Raw genomic sequence first — 14117 nt, 5'->3', positions numbered from 1 at the left:
ATATAAAAGAGTTATTATAAAAGTGAACTTTCAGGTAAGACGTAAGGTTTATAATGAAAGAATTTTTATGGCATGAACTTCCGCTGCGACTTTCGTTAATTACGTGTTAGGGTGTTACAGTTTTGAGCCAACACTTGGTCAAAAATAAAATTCTCTTTAGGATCAAAATCCATCGATTGATCTTTAAACCTCCATGGTAGATCAGCCGGAAGACATAAATCGTCCAACCAAAAGAAGTGATCCTTCCAATTTTTTAGGCTCGATTTCTCCTCCGATGAGATGCTAGGAACAGACTTTCGGTAAGCAAAGGTATACCAGACATCGGTCGTAATAAATTCATTAAAATACCGGAAAACATTTAAATCCAGCTTACGGTTCAAAGCTCTACAGGAAATCTCATAATGGTTTATTCTGCTAAGGCCGAAGGGATTCATTTGTGAAAGATGAATTCGAAAAAACCGAAGGACCTTTATTAAGAATTTCGTAAACGAAACGAGGTAGTTTGCAAAATTACACACTTGTGTGTAAAATGCAAACTTCCCGGTCAAAAAGGGATATATCGCTCGGTTTCTCTCCGGAAGCTCGGGATTTAAAAAAACCGGAATCTGGTAAACCCTAATAAACTTGTCTAGTTGCTTTTGCGTCAACACGCTAAAGCTTGCGGATAAATTTTCCTTACCCGGAATCATAAATAAAACAATAAGAGAAATAAAAGGAAGGATCACGGGAACTAATTGTTGTTAGTTAAAAAGAAGATAAAGAAACAGAGAGTAGAGAAGAAAAGTTAAAAAAAAAGTAAAAAGATTTTTTCCTTTATATAAAGGAAAGGTGTTGGAAGATAGTTGGTCGCCCATCTGTCCAATCAGATGTCACGTCAGGAGACGGTTACGATTTCCAAGAAGGGTACGTACGAACACATGAGGGTGAATGACAGACAAGCGCCACGTCATCTGTAAAATAGCCAAGTACGTCATAAAGTTTCACTAAGTCCCTATCGAGACTTAATTAAATTGGGAGACTTGTAGCTATATGACCGAATCCGAACCTTCACCAGTGGACGAACAGACATATGGTCATGAAGGGCCTGGTCATGAAAAAGCCCTATCTCAAAGGTCCATTCTACTTTCCAAGAAAAGGACGCACATCATAAAGTGTGTCCCATCGAAGGACGTCATGTAAAAATCAGCTAGTATAAAATATAAATACCTTCTACAAGTACACCACCTCAAGTACGATTTTTTGAATCTTCGTCCTTATGCTCTCTCTACTTCTCTCTCTAATCAAATACTTATTTTCACGCTGTATCTAAATAAATACTTATTTTCACGCTGTAGGGTGGTCGCAATAGTAATCTAACCGTGATCGATCTAGCGTTGAGTACACTATTTGGATCTTGAAACACAGTAGCCTAAACTTGGTTGCCTTTATTAGGTAGCAAAATTGTGGCTCAAGTTCCTCACAATCTCAGCAAAGTAGCAGAGCGAAAGAGAGCGCAAAGGCGCGTCCGTCAATGGCAGCTTTTGCTGCCTCCTCTTTTCTCTCCCCTGCTCCTTCACTCTCTTTTCGTCCAACCAACCCCCTATCTCCCCCCACCCTTCGTTTCACCAGAAGTTTTTTACACGTCAAAACCCTAGTTTTCGCTTCTTCTTCAGGTGAAATTAGGCCCTACGAAGGGGACTCACGCTCAAAGGTAATCTGATTTCTTTTAATCTGTTATCACCACCTGGAATCTATATTTGTGTGGTTTCTGAATCTGTTATGACCTTGGAGTTGGAATCTGTGTTTGTTTGCTTATTTAATCTAATTGTTTTGAGTCCTTAAATACACAGGAGCTGGAATCTATCATTTGTTTGTTCATTCAATCCGATTGTTTTGAGTCAGTCTGTTACAACAACCTTAAATATACAGGTGCTGCCTGGAATCTGTGTTCGCTTCGATGCGTATGGTTTTGTTAATTTGTTGGTTCATTCAATCTAATTTCTTTGAATCTGTTATGACCTTAAATATATAGAAGCTGTGGTTGTTTCGATGCGTGTTTATTCAATCTAATTGTTATGACCTTAGATATACATACAGTACCTGGAATTTGTGGTTGTTTTGATGCGCGTTTGTATTGGATTGTTTTGAATCTGTTGTGACGTTTAGTATTTTGATGCGCGGTTGTTAATGATGCGGAGAGAGCTGATTGAGTTTTGTTTGTTTGTTTGTTTGAGTAGAAATCGTTATTGTTGAAGTTGATTCAAGAGATTGAGCCGTTGGATGTGAGTGTTATTCAGAAAGATGTTCCGCCTACTACTGTGGACGCTATGAAGAGGACTATATCTGGAATGCTTGGATTGCTACCTTCGGACCAGTTTCAAGTTTTGATTGAAGCTTTGTGGAAGCCGCTTTCGAAGTTGTTGGTTTCTTCTTTGATGACAGGGTAATTGGGCTTCTTCTGTTATTTTTGCATTAGTGTTCTTATGATTGTTTATTTGTTTTTGGGAATTTAAATATTGATGATTCTATGCATATCTGAATTCAGGGACAGCTATTAGAACTGTTTGTCATTCAAACTTGTTAGTTGGATATTCAAATATATTTGGTTAATGCTAGGAAATGTATCAGATAAGCAAAGATGATGCAAATGTGATTCGATATCCTAATATAAGGACTTCTCTAAAACATAGGACTTATCCACACAAGTAACAGAGAACACATGAAAGCTTTGGAATATTATTTCCGAGCGCTTAAATGGAACCCATTCTTACCACGAGCTTTTAATAATATGGCCGTGATATGTAATTATTAAAGAATGTAAATAAGTTTCTACGTTATTAAATCATGTAGCATTGCAGGTATACTTTAAGGAATGCTGAATACAGGCTGTGTCTGGAGAAGAACTTTGATACCGACGAAGATAAGCATACAATTGAAGATTCTAAATCACCAGTATTATTGAACAGTGATATATTAATAAATACACCAGCTGGTCAAGAGGATGAGTTGCATAAGCCTACTGAAAACAGATATCAAATTCCAGATCTTGGTCAAATGACCCCGGAAGTGCAACAATATATTCTAGAACTGCAATCCCGCTTGTCTTCTGTCAAAAAGGTAAATATATAAATGAGTAAAATGTCATTTTCATCCCTTGATGTTTGGCTAGTTTTGCAACTTTCGTATAAAGGTTTGTTTTTCCGCATCTGGATCCAAAAGGTTTTAAATCTTGCCACTTGGATGAAAATGACACGATTTCCAACCTTTAGGATCCAGATGCGGAAAAACAAACCTTTATACGAAAGTTGCAAAGTGGCCAAACCTCAGGGACGAAAATGGCATTTTACTCTATATAGATCTTTTAAGTTATATACTCGCTCAAAATTTAACTTAAGTAAATTCCAGGAGCTACATGAAGTAAAAAGGAAGAACGCAGCCCTCCACATGCAACAGTTTGTCGGGGAAGAAAAGAATGAACTGCTGGACTACTTAAGATCTTTACAACCGGAAAAGGTTGCTGAACTGTCGGAACCGACATCTGCTGACCTGAAAGAAACAATCAACTCCGTTGTTCATGGTCTGCTTGCAACTCTGTCGCCTAAAGTGCACTCACAAGCTCCACTTATATCTGAAAACACCTCAATAGGAGTCTCAAATAATGGAAGTGGAAGTAATGATGCGGTGGACAACACTTCGATGCAGTTTCAGCCCCTCGTTTCTTTGAGTCGGGACTATCTAGCGCGTTTACTGTTTTGGTGCATGTTGTTGGGGCATTACCTCAGAGGGCTGGAGTACCGGGTGGAACTTATGGATCTTTTATCATTGTCACAGAGTGACGGTTCTGATGGTGGTAATATGATGTAAATTAATGGCTATATATACGCGTTTGAATCTTGTTTTTGTAATTGCAAGTGAGATTGATTTTAATATTTTATGGTTCAGTAGATTCAAGTTCATTCATAATAAGCCTATGTATATGGTGAGACCCGTGACCCAAAAATAATTTCATAGCATCTATTAGCGATACACGACACATCACACGATTGTAATGTAAAGACTATTTACTCAGAATCTGAATCATGTGAATTAGAGCCGTGCCGCACGTTTCTTGTTTGGGGCTTTGATGCTTTAAAAGATGATTCGCCTTCGAAATGGATAACCTGGGCTCTGGCCAACCTCTCTTCAAGTTCCTCTGTGCTAAACTCGTCGGTTCCACCAAGTTCATTGAATCCCACCTGCGCGTTATCATTTAAATTTAAACACAAGTTAACAATGCGGAAAAGCTACAAAAAGGCATGAGAAAGTGCATAGGCGTTGACATACCACATAATCATCCACTTTAGCATTCTTTATAAGAGCAATTGTTGGAAGAACGACAATCTTTAGCTTCTCGGCCAAGAACGGGCTTTTCTCGGCTTGAATCTTTATAAACCGTGTCTCGATATGTTGTTTTGCCAATATGCTCAAGTGTTTGTCTACCACCTGCACAATGTCAACATCAGACTCTATTTCTGGAAATCAAGGGCATAGGCTTATTCTTTCATTCTATATTAGAAGAGTGATCTTGAACTAAGAAGAATACACTAGAAATTCGAGAGTGGTATCTTGTGCTACATGTATCAGATACAAGTTATTAAATACCATCCATGTTAACCTCGTTAGTTATTATTAACTTACTGTTTTGAGTGTTTTCTTAATAGTCTTAGGACTTGAAAGGGTAGAACACTCGGAGTTTGTATTGTTCACTTAGTGATGCCATAACTCCTCATCTAATAAGTGTACAATCTAATGGCCATGTGCCAACTAACTCATAACACAGCAGCAACAAGCACAAAAAAAGTTCAAAACGCAAAAATCCCAAATCAGAACTGAAGTGTGGAAATAATATATCCATTAATTGGTTGGAATACGAGGTTCTTGTTCGACTCAGGGTAGATGGAAATTTCATCATTCACAAAGTTACTGAAAAACAGACCAAATGGCGGGTTGTATAAAAACTTGCTTGGTCGGTGATCGTTTACGTTTTGGTAGTTCATTTGTGAATATATATTTACGACAACTGGCTTAATGGTAATTTCTCAAGTTGCATTTTTTTTATATTTTCTATCTTTCCTGGGTATATGCAGAAGCCTTCTACATATACAACAGTGATTATGTTCAAGAACTATATGATTTAGCAGTGTAGCTTTCATCAATCGAGTTATGCTCCTGCTTCTGTAATTCATATGCGGTTAATCTCTTTTTGTATGGCCATTAATTTGTAGTTTTTATGTGTGTATTCTTCAAGTTGTTTGTTCCTTCCTCTTTATTGGGTTGATGGCACCTAGTTCAAATCTTGAAGAAGCTGAGTTTTGATTAATTTGTATAACTATATTATTACCTGTTATGTTTCCTTGTTGCATCTTTCGTGTATCGTTCCCTTGACATATTCATGTTAAGATTAACCATCCTATATAATAGTGAATCAACATTTGGGTATCCACAAGTACTAGCTTTTGGCTACATATGGCTTAAGTGAGTAAAAATGGCATATCTGTCTTTCATGAGTTTGAATTTTGGAGACGTTTTCCAAATATACAACACTTTCTAGTTGAGAACTTAATCAACCCAAAGTTAGTTATTGTTTTCAAAGTTCAAACGTTGTAAATGTGGGACAGCATTTTACTTCTTGTTTAATCTTTAAAGACTGTAGCGAATCAATATGGTATTCTCTTCTAACAATTGATAAAACTTTGTTACTACCAGCCTTTTTTATTATGCTTACAAGTCACCATTATCTTTCTCTGCAGCTTATTACATCTACAACAGTTCGGATCCTATCCTATAGAATGTGACACATTGGAAGCGCAGAATACCCAATTACTGTTTAACCTTAAAGAGTAGAGATTCAATATGGTATTTTCTCCTGACAATTAATAAAAAATTGTTACTAACAGCCCTTTTTATTATGCTTAACAAGTCACCATCATCTTCCTCTGCAAATGATTAATTATACATCAATTCGGATCCTGTCCTAAAAAATCTGACAATTAAAAGAGCAAAAAATTCAATTACTGTCTAACTTTAAGGGTGTAGCAAATTAATATGGTATTTCTTCCAACAATTAATAGAACTTTGTTACCAACAGCCCTTTTTGTTATGCTTAACAAGTCGACCAACATCTTCCTCTGCAACTAATTACATCTACATCAATTCGGATCCTATCCTATAAAATCTGACAAACTGGAAGAGCAAAATACTCAATTACTGTTTAATCTTAAGAGTGTACCAAATCAATATGGTATTCTCTTCTATGCAGTTAATATTGGTGATATATCACCGATAAATTGGTTGTCGGTCCCCATATAAAATATCGGTACCAATATTATCGGCGATATTGATCGATACATCACCAATTTCCTTATATTTTAATTTTATAGTCTTTCTTAAAATTTCTATCGGTTAGAATATATTTAATATGTGGCTAATAAAAATAATAAGTCTAAATTATTTTGATCTAATCTTTAATTTTATAGATAATAACCTACGTGAGTTATCGATTTTGAACCGATAAAATGATATCAAAGCCACACAGATTTCCTTCGCTGGGGCTCTAATTTTCATTACCTTTCTTCTTAGTGTTACCATTCGTCTTAAATCTTATTGCTGCTATTAGTGTCGTAAGTCTTAATTGTTAATTGTTAGTGTTAAATGTTATTGTTTTAAGTCTTAATCAGTTCCTACTGGCTACAATTGTTAGTGTTTAGCATGTTGCAAAAGGTTAATTTGTTAATTGCAGGAGAGTATACTGAATTGTTAGTGTTAAATATCTATATATATAAATTCTGCATGATATTAAAATTACCGATACCCCACCGCGGTAACCTATATCTCAAATATCGGTCCTTGACCGATATCCAATTTTTTACTGCATTAACCGCTTAGATTCTCTTCTAACAATTAATAAAACTTCGTTACAAACAACCCTTTCAATTCTGCTTAACAAGTGCCATCATCTCCCTATGCAAGTTATCACATCTACATCAATAGAGATCCTATCCTATAAAATTTGACAGATAGGCAAATACTCAAATACACATTCAAACATTTACTAGTTTACAAAACAGTATTGATAATTTTGCTTCCATGCCTTGTTACATCTTATTACCATTCAAATTGTACTAAGTTGAACCTCAAATTCACTAAAACATAACATAGCCTAAAGAGACATTACCAAACAGCATTTTACTTCTTGCTTGTTTTGTATGAACAATAAATTTTCAAATTATCCCGCTCTACCACTCATCATACCTTAATCTAAAAGGATAACTCATTTCACTAAATCCTATTCCAAAACCGTGGTGATTCGGAGCATAAGAAAAAACAGTTTAAAACAATATAAGTTTCACAATTAACAATTCCACAACTAAAGCTAAAGAAGCATAATCTCAGCATTTACTGACAGTTTTATCAAAATTAGCAATGTCAGCATTCATTTTAACCTCTCAACATATGTAAAAACTCATTCTAACAATCCAAACAATCAATCATACAGCTATACAGATAAACCCTAACTAACAAACAAATTCAAACTATAAGCAATCAAAACAGAAATCACTCACCTTACACGGCCAATTCTCGCGATAAAAATGACAAACAACACGATCACTCGCCTTCACGATCGTGAAAAAATCCTTCTCAGAAAATATCTCCGAGTATTCACCATGACCGAGCGAAATCCAACGGCTCCGTTTCTCCGCCATCTTCTTCATCTGCTGCAGCCTGCGCTCTCTCAACACCTCAATATCGTCCAGATCTAGCTTCTCCAATGCCGCTATTTCATCGTCTATTTTGTCCTCTACAGCTTTTGCTACCGTTAGCACTTGTTTCTCTATGATCTGAAACGAAAAGTTAGGTGTGTGATTAGGTTATGTTACGTAATGTTTGTGTGAAGTGGAATGATTGAATTGCTAACCTCTTGAACCGTATTCTCCATTGGATTTGAGTTTGGTTGGAGATTGTGGATTTGAAATTGAGAATTTGAGATCGATTGATTGAAGAAGATGTAGATTGTTAGATACAGGCGCACATTAGAAGGAGCGAGTGTGATTCAAATTTCAAAATATTGCTGGGCCGGGCTAAGTTTGGGCCAAATTAATATGAGAATTAATGCCGAAATAAGAGTTAAATTTAGAGATGGAAAAAAAACCGGTTTAGAAATGTTCTTAACCCGAACCGATTTGCACTATCAAATCGGTTTGAGCCAAACCGGTTTCAACCCGATTCAAACCGTTAGTTTGTATACAGGTTCTCTCTCTCCAGTTTGAGACAAATTGAACCAACCTAAAACATAATATTCTTTTTTGAATACTGATTTTGGGTAATAGTTTATAACCCAAAACGGTTTCAGACCGACCCAAATTAGTTTATGATCTGAACTGGTTTTTTTCTCAAACCGGTTTTGACCAAAGTTGACCAACCCAAGTTGGTTTACAACTCGAATTGTTATTTTTTTAAAATCTGGCTTGTACACCTCTAGAATTGTTCAGTTGAATCAGTACTTAATCATCCAAAAAGTAAAGGTGCATCTAAAAACCTGGGTATTAAAAAGCCCAGGTATTCACAATCTGGTTTTGTACTCGACCCTACCCACCAGATATTTATCAAGTCCACATCCTATGATTTAAAACCGGGTCCAACCTGGGTATACACGACCCTACCCAATCAAAACCCAAAAACAAGGGTACTGGAACCGAACAAAAACTCGATCTCTTCCTCTATAAAATATGGTACCATACCTAACTCAGATGTTACACTAACCGGGTTTTTTTTTACTTTGTTGATCATACCCAGAACCGATTTCAAACCGGAGCCCCATACCAGATTTGTGTAATTCAAGATTTTGATAAGCAAATGATAGACAATTTCAGAGTGGTTCGGCTAGATTTGTTTCAAAACTAATATGAGAATGAACGCCCAGATAAGAAAAATGGAATAAGGAGTTGAATTTGAATGAATCGTCTGAAAAAAATCAAAACTCTTTTCATATGTTACACACTAGCTTACAACCCCGTGTATTACACGGGTCAAATGACGAAAAAATATAAATTATAAACTTGTATATAATCCTTATTAATGAAATGACTTATTTAGATAAAATAGTAAAACAAAAGAACAGTTATATTTTCGCTATTCAAAATAATTTTCTAAGTTTTCACTTCTCTTTTGAGATGCTACAATCCATTTTATTATATCTTAAAAAGAAGTAACACTAAAAAATAAAAAAATAATAATCATAAAATTGTAAGTATTTTTAAAAATAATTATAAGTTATGAGGTTATAGTAAATGAATTGTAATTAAATTCTACTATGTATATTAATGATATAATAAATACTTTGATATAAATACTATTTTTAGATATATGGATCATGAGACAAGATACGAATATCATCATTATATAGAAAATATTACATATTAAAAAAATCATACTAAAAATAAAGTATATGTTTAAAAAAGTAGGAATAAAGTTTTTTAAACTATAAATTTGAGCGTCTACAACAACTTTTTTAATTAGTAGTTGACATTTAAATATTCAAATTAAAATTTTTATAATATTATATAATGTCTTTATTTAGCATGATGATAATGTCTTTAGTTGCGTAATATGATTGAAATTAAGTTTAATATTTAAAACTCAATGTTATTAGGAAGTTAGACAATTTTTTAAGATGAAAACATATTGATAGTAACATAAATTTAAATTGGAAGAAAATATTGAACACGTGTATTACACGGCTTAAGTAAATATAATGTTATATACTTAATAGCAAAAAAAATATGTCTTTTAAAAACCATTTAGTGTTCGCTTTAAAGATAATTTGGTACTTTATTTAGATAATCTACTTGTAATTTTAGTCTTCTAAGTTATATACTATAAGTACTTGTACATGTGATTTGATACTTTATTAGTAATTATTGTTTATATCCAAATAATATATTTTATCTTAACAAATATATATGGTTAGAGTAAAATGAAAATTTCGACAAGTTGGGAGAACTTAGAGAACTTGGCCTTACAAAAGGATTTTTGAATTTTTTTACAGGGGGTGTGAATTAGCGGTTAGACACTCAGGACGTTAAACTTTTTGATTTTGGATTCAAATGGTTAAAACCACTAAAACACAGGGACTCAAAAAATAATTTACTATTAATTAAATTTGAAATTATACGTTTGATCTCTAACTATATTAAATAATATTATACTTATTATATTATTTGATACATTTATATTTGTTATAGATAACTATTAATTAAATTTGAATTTATACGTTTATCTCTAACTATATTAATTAATATTATATTATATTTTGTGTATAAAAATTAATATGTAATACTATTATTAAAAGGGAGGAGGAACCAGAGAGTGACACGTGTACAAAAAGATTTTTGTTTATTAGTATAGGAAGATTTTGAAAAGCATGGGTATTTATATTTATATTTACATGTATATTTATATTTATAATTATATTATAATGATAATTATAAATGAATATAATAATTGTGTCGTTGAGATAGGACTTCATATCGTGGTCTAGAGTATCGGACTAGTTCCAAATCTTTTCGGACCACCACCGAATTAATGTCACAATTAATAATGTACATATGCATTGGTCGTTGTCGATTGTATTTGATTTCGTAAACCTTTCCATATGTTTAAACATTTTGAAAAGCTAGGATATTTATATTTATATTTATATTTATAACTATAATTATAAATGAACATAATAGTTGTGTTCATATCGTGGTCTAGAGTATCGGACTAGTTCAAAATCTTTTCGGACCACCACCGATTTAATGTCACAATTAATAATGTACATATGCATTGGTCGTTGTCGATTGTATTTAATTTCATAAGCCATGTGTATCATGTAATGGATGATTGGAATTGATCAGTCAGTTACTTAAGTACGATTACCTGATATGTGTCGGTTGGCTCATGTCATCCACGTGGTAATCATGGACGGAGAGCTCAAGGATCACATGTTGTGAGATCAGTGGCGGATCTAAGAACTTTTTTCATTGTGTTTCTTTTGATAGATTCTCACTAATTCTCACTGTTTTTTTCCAAATCATATGAGGTTCTCACTAATTTTTTTACATTTTTCTCAAACCGAATGGGTTCCTAGGAACCCACAAACGTAGCCTGGATCCGCCCTTGTGTGAGATGGGTTTATTACCAAGTCATGAACTGAGAGCTCAAGTATCACCCATTGTGAGGTGGTTTTTAAGTAATTTTTGAGTACCGCGTTTGTGGTTAAGGACCTCCCAAAATCTCAAAGGTAAGCCCCATGTTTAAAAAAAACAAGTTTATGTACTTTTTCTCTTTCTTTTTATAAAAATTAAGTTGTATTTATAAAAAAATGATAAATTAAGAGCTCCATATTAACAACAACAACAAAAAAAAAGAAAGAAAGAAAAACCTTAATATTGTTTTTAATAAATGTAAGTTATGTTTAACACTTTTACAACTTTATTACAACACGTAAACCTGTTCGGGTTACATGGTTGTAAGTGGTGTGTGGGTTAAACTTGTTATCTTTGACATAAATTAATATATGAATTATGTACTTGTGTTGTGTTTGGGTTTTTAAATGCAATGCTTTGGTTTATGTAAGATATCTTTCAAATATATATATATATATATATATATATATATATATATATATGGCATGTTTGTTTGTAGTTCGGTTAAAGTAAAATGAACAAATACGAACATTCCATGTACGTGCCTTTCGATTCGTTAGATCATGAAATGTTTTAATATACTAAATAATATATTTTATAATATTAATATTCTTTTGTTTATTTGCAAGGTATTAAGACCACCCGTAGTGGTGCATTTTTTGGCGTTTTTTGCGCCCAAACGCCCAAGCTTCCGCCCCCGTTGGCGTTGTTTTGATGATTTTGGGCTGGAGCGTTGTTAATTCAACGCCATCGAGCAAAAGGTTTTGGCCAATCACCTGTTTCCATGCTTTTTTTTGTTAAATAACATTTTTATGGTTTTTTTTTTAATTTAATTCTATTAGACCACAATGCCCACATCCCCACTACACCCATTTTAGAAAACGACTCATAATGCCCCATTGCAGACTGTGCTGCCACATGGCGCAAAACGTCCAAGGGTAAGAGCATTACCACTACACATAGTTTAAAAACTAAATGGGTTATTAAAGTATATAAAGTGAATGTGACACAAATGTAAAAGTAAATAATGATGTAAATGTAAGTAGCTTAATGATATTGTGTGTATTACTTGAGAAAAGTTCGTGAAAAGGTTTTCTAGGTGTTGCTAATGTGTAAATTACTGGGTCGGCTCAAGGGAAAGGGAAATAAAGTAATGGATTTGGGTCTCTACTTTCTTAAGGCTTGAAATTCTAAAAAAAAAATAACATATTATATGGAGTTGATTTGAATTTAAGATTGTTGGCATTAAAATTTATGATCTTTAATTATGGATATACACAGAGATATATATATACTCTAAAGTAACTTCTTTTTTTGTTATTCTCTTTGGGCCTAAAGCCCTAAAAAGTTTAAGCCCACTCTAGTAAAATAACTAGCCAAGTTTCAAAAGCTTTTTGTGTTTACGCATTACAGATGCTCTCTGAATAAAATTGTGTACGTTCTGAACCCCAGTGAAATGAAGAGTTGAATAATCTAAAATATCATAAGATTAATTCAGTCATTCAGATGTTACACTTTTGAACACTAGCTACAGATATTTATAATCGTAAGTATTAATGGATACATGAGTTGTCTTAATATTGAGATTCTATTTTGGCTCGTGCTCTTATCTCAGATTGGTTCAGGCCATTGAGGTAGTGGTGGAGTAGTTGGGAAAAGAGTTAGTGTTTCTTTGATAGCTTCAATTTAGGATAGAAACAAAGAAAAAAAGGAATTCACCAAATCAAAGCTAAAATCTGTTATGATCCCACCAAACTTTTATAACAACCACTAACAGTATTTCTCAATGTTACATTCAAGCCCCTCACTAATACACTATTACAAACAGTCCTTACAACATCTCTGACATTATTACAAAATAGCCCCTCAAGCCTTATTAACTATTTTTAACATATCAATACTCCCCTGTTGACTTTTATCCTTGTCCTCAAGGATCTGGTAATTGAAAATCAGGAAACCTCAACTGGAAATCATCTTTAAACTCCCATGTAGCCTCAGACAAAGGTTTATCTTTCCATTGAACTAACAGTTGACCAACAGCTCTATTGCCTCTTCTAACAACTCTTTTGTCTAAAATCGCAGCTGGTAGCATTGAGAAACGAGGAGCAGCTGGAATGGGAATGATCGTATCAAGTGGACCTGAAGCCAATTTCAGCAAAGATACATGGAATGTTGGATGTATATTAGCCTCAGGAGGAAGATCAAGTTTATAGGCTACACTACCAATTTTTTCCAACACTAAATAGGGACCAAAGTATTTAGGAGATAATTTGTTGTAAGCAGTACCCCTGATGGAACTTTGTACGTAATTTTGCAATTTGAGATAAACCCAATTCCCCACTTCAAATGATCTTTTAGTTCTATGCTTGTTATCCATCTGAACCATTCTATTTTGAGCTTTGAATAATGTTTCCAAGAGCATTTTGATTGTCTATTCTCTAGTCATCATAAAATCATCTACCACCTCCACCATGGATTCTCTATGAATGTAAGGGACATGTATGGGTGGAGCATAGCCATAAAGAGCCTGAAAAGGTGTCGTATTGATTGCTGAGTGATAGTTAGTATTATACCAAGATTCAGCAAGTGACAACCATTTGACCCATGAAGTAGGCCTGTGCATTGTCATACAACGAAGGTAAATTTCCAAACACCTGTTGACCACTTCAGTTTGACCATCCGTTTGCGGATGGTATGCAGTTGATAAAGCTGAATCAATTCCTTGAATTCTGACGAACTCTTTCCAAAAATTACTCAAAAATATTGTGTCCCTATCAGATACAATAGTTGATGGCCAGCCATGTAGCTTATAGACATTATCTAAAAACACTTGGGCTTGAGATTTAGGCAACCCCGTGATGAAATCCATACAGATATCAGACCAAACTGCAGTAGGCACTAGAAGAGGCTGTA

The 14117-nt window shown here is 34.0% G+C and overlaps 2 protein-coding genes across 2 annotated transcripts; one reads left to right on the top strand and one right to left on the bottom strand.

The window, feature by feature from the left end:
- Positions 1-1399: 1399 nt before the first annotated feature.
- On the top strand, positions 1400-3945 carry LOC110884584. The gene is made up of 4 exons (XM_022132301.2): positions 1400-1690; positions 2217-2422; positions 2838-3096; positions 3385-3945. Exons 1-4 carry the CDS (start codon positions 1511-1513, stop codon positions 3841-3843), a joined length of 1104 nt encoding a protein of 367 aa, XP_021987993.1. The 5' UTR covers positions 1400-1510; the 3' UTR covers positions 3844-3945.
- On the bottom strand, positions 3897-8092 carry LOC110884585 (thioredoxin domain-containing protein 9 homolog). Its single transcript, XM_022132302.2, has 4 exons — positions 7934-8092; positions 7581-7856; positions 4303-4461; positions 3897-4214 (listed from the first exon to the last, which is right to left on the bottom strand). The coding sequence occupies exons 1-4, from the start codon at positions 7952-7954 to the stop codon at positions 4041-4043; spliced, it is 630 nt and encodes a 209-aa protein (XP_021987994.1). The 5' UTR covers positions 7955-8092; the 3' UTR covers positions 3897-4040.
- Positions 8093-14117: the final 6025 nt, after the last annotated feature.

This window comes from Helianthus annuus, chromosome 10 (genome assembly GCF_002127325.2).
Source record: "Helianthus annuus cultivar XRQ/B chromosome 10, HanXRQr2.0-SUNRISE, whole genome shotgun sequence".
NCBI classification, from domain to species: domain Eukaryota; kingdom Viridiplantae; phylum Streptophyta; class Magnoliopsida; order Asterales; family Asteraceae; genus Helianthus; species Helianthus annuus.
The sequence above is the reverse complement of the archived record's forward strand: the minus strand, read 5'-3'. Positions and strand labels throughout refer to the sequence as shown.

Coding starts and splice junctions, on each gene's coding strand:
- LOC110884585 (XM_022132302.2), bottom strand. CDS start 7,954: ATGGAGAATACGGTTCAAGAG. Junction 4,462..7,580: donor GCGAGAATTGGCCGTGTAAG/GTGAGTGATTTC, acceptor GACATTGTGCAG/GTGGTAGACAAACACTTGAG. Junction 4,215..4,302: donor CTAAAGTGGATGATTATGTG/GTATGTCAACGC, acceptor GATAACGCGCAG/GTGGGATTCAATGAACTTGG.
- LOC110884584 (XM_022132301.2), top strand. CDS start 1,511: ATGGCAGCTTTTGCTGCCTCCTCTTTTCTCTCCCCTGCTCCTTCACTC. Junction 1,691..2,216: donor AAGGGGACTCACGCTCAAAG/GTAATCTGATTT, acceptor TTGTTTGAGTAG/AAATCGTTATTGTTGAAGTT. Junction 2,423..2,837: donor GTTTCTTCTTTGATGACAGG/GTAATTGGGCTT, acceptor GTAGCATTGCAG/GTATACTTTAAGGAATGCTG.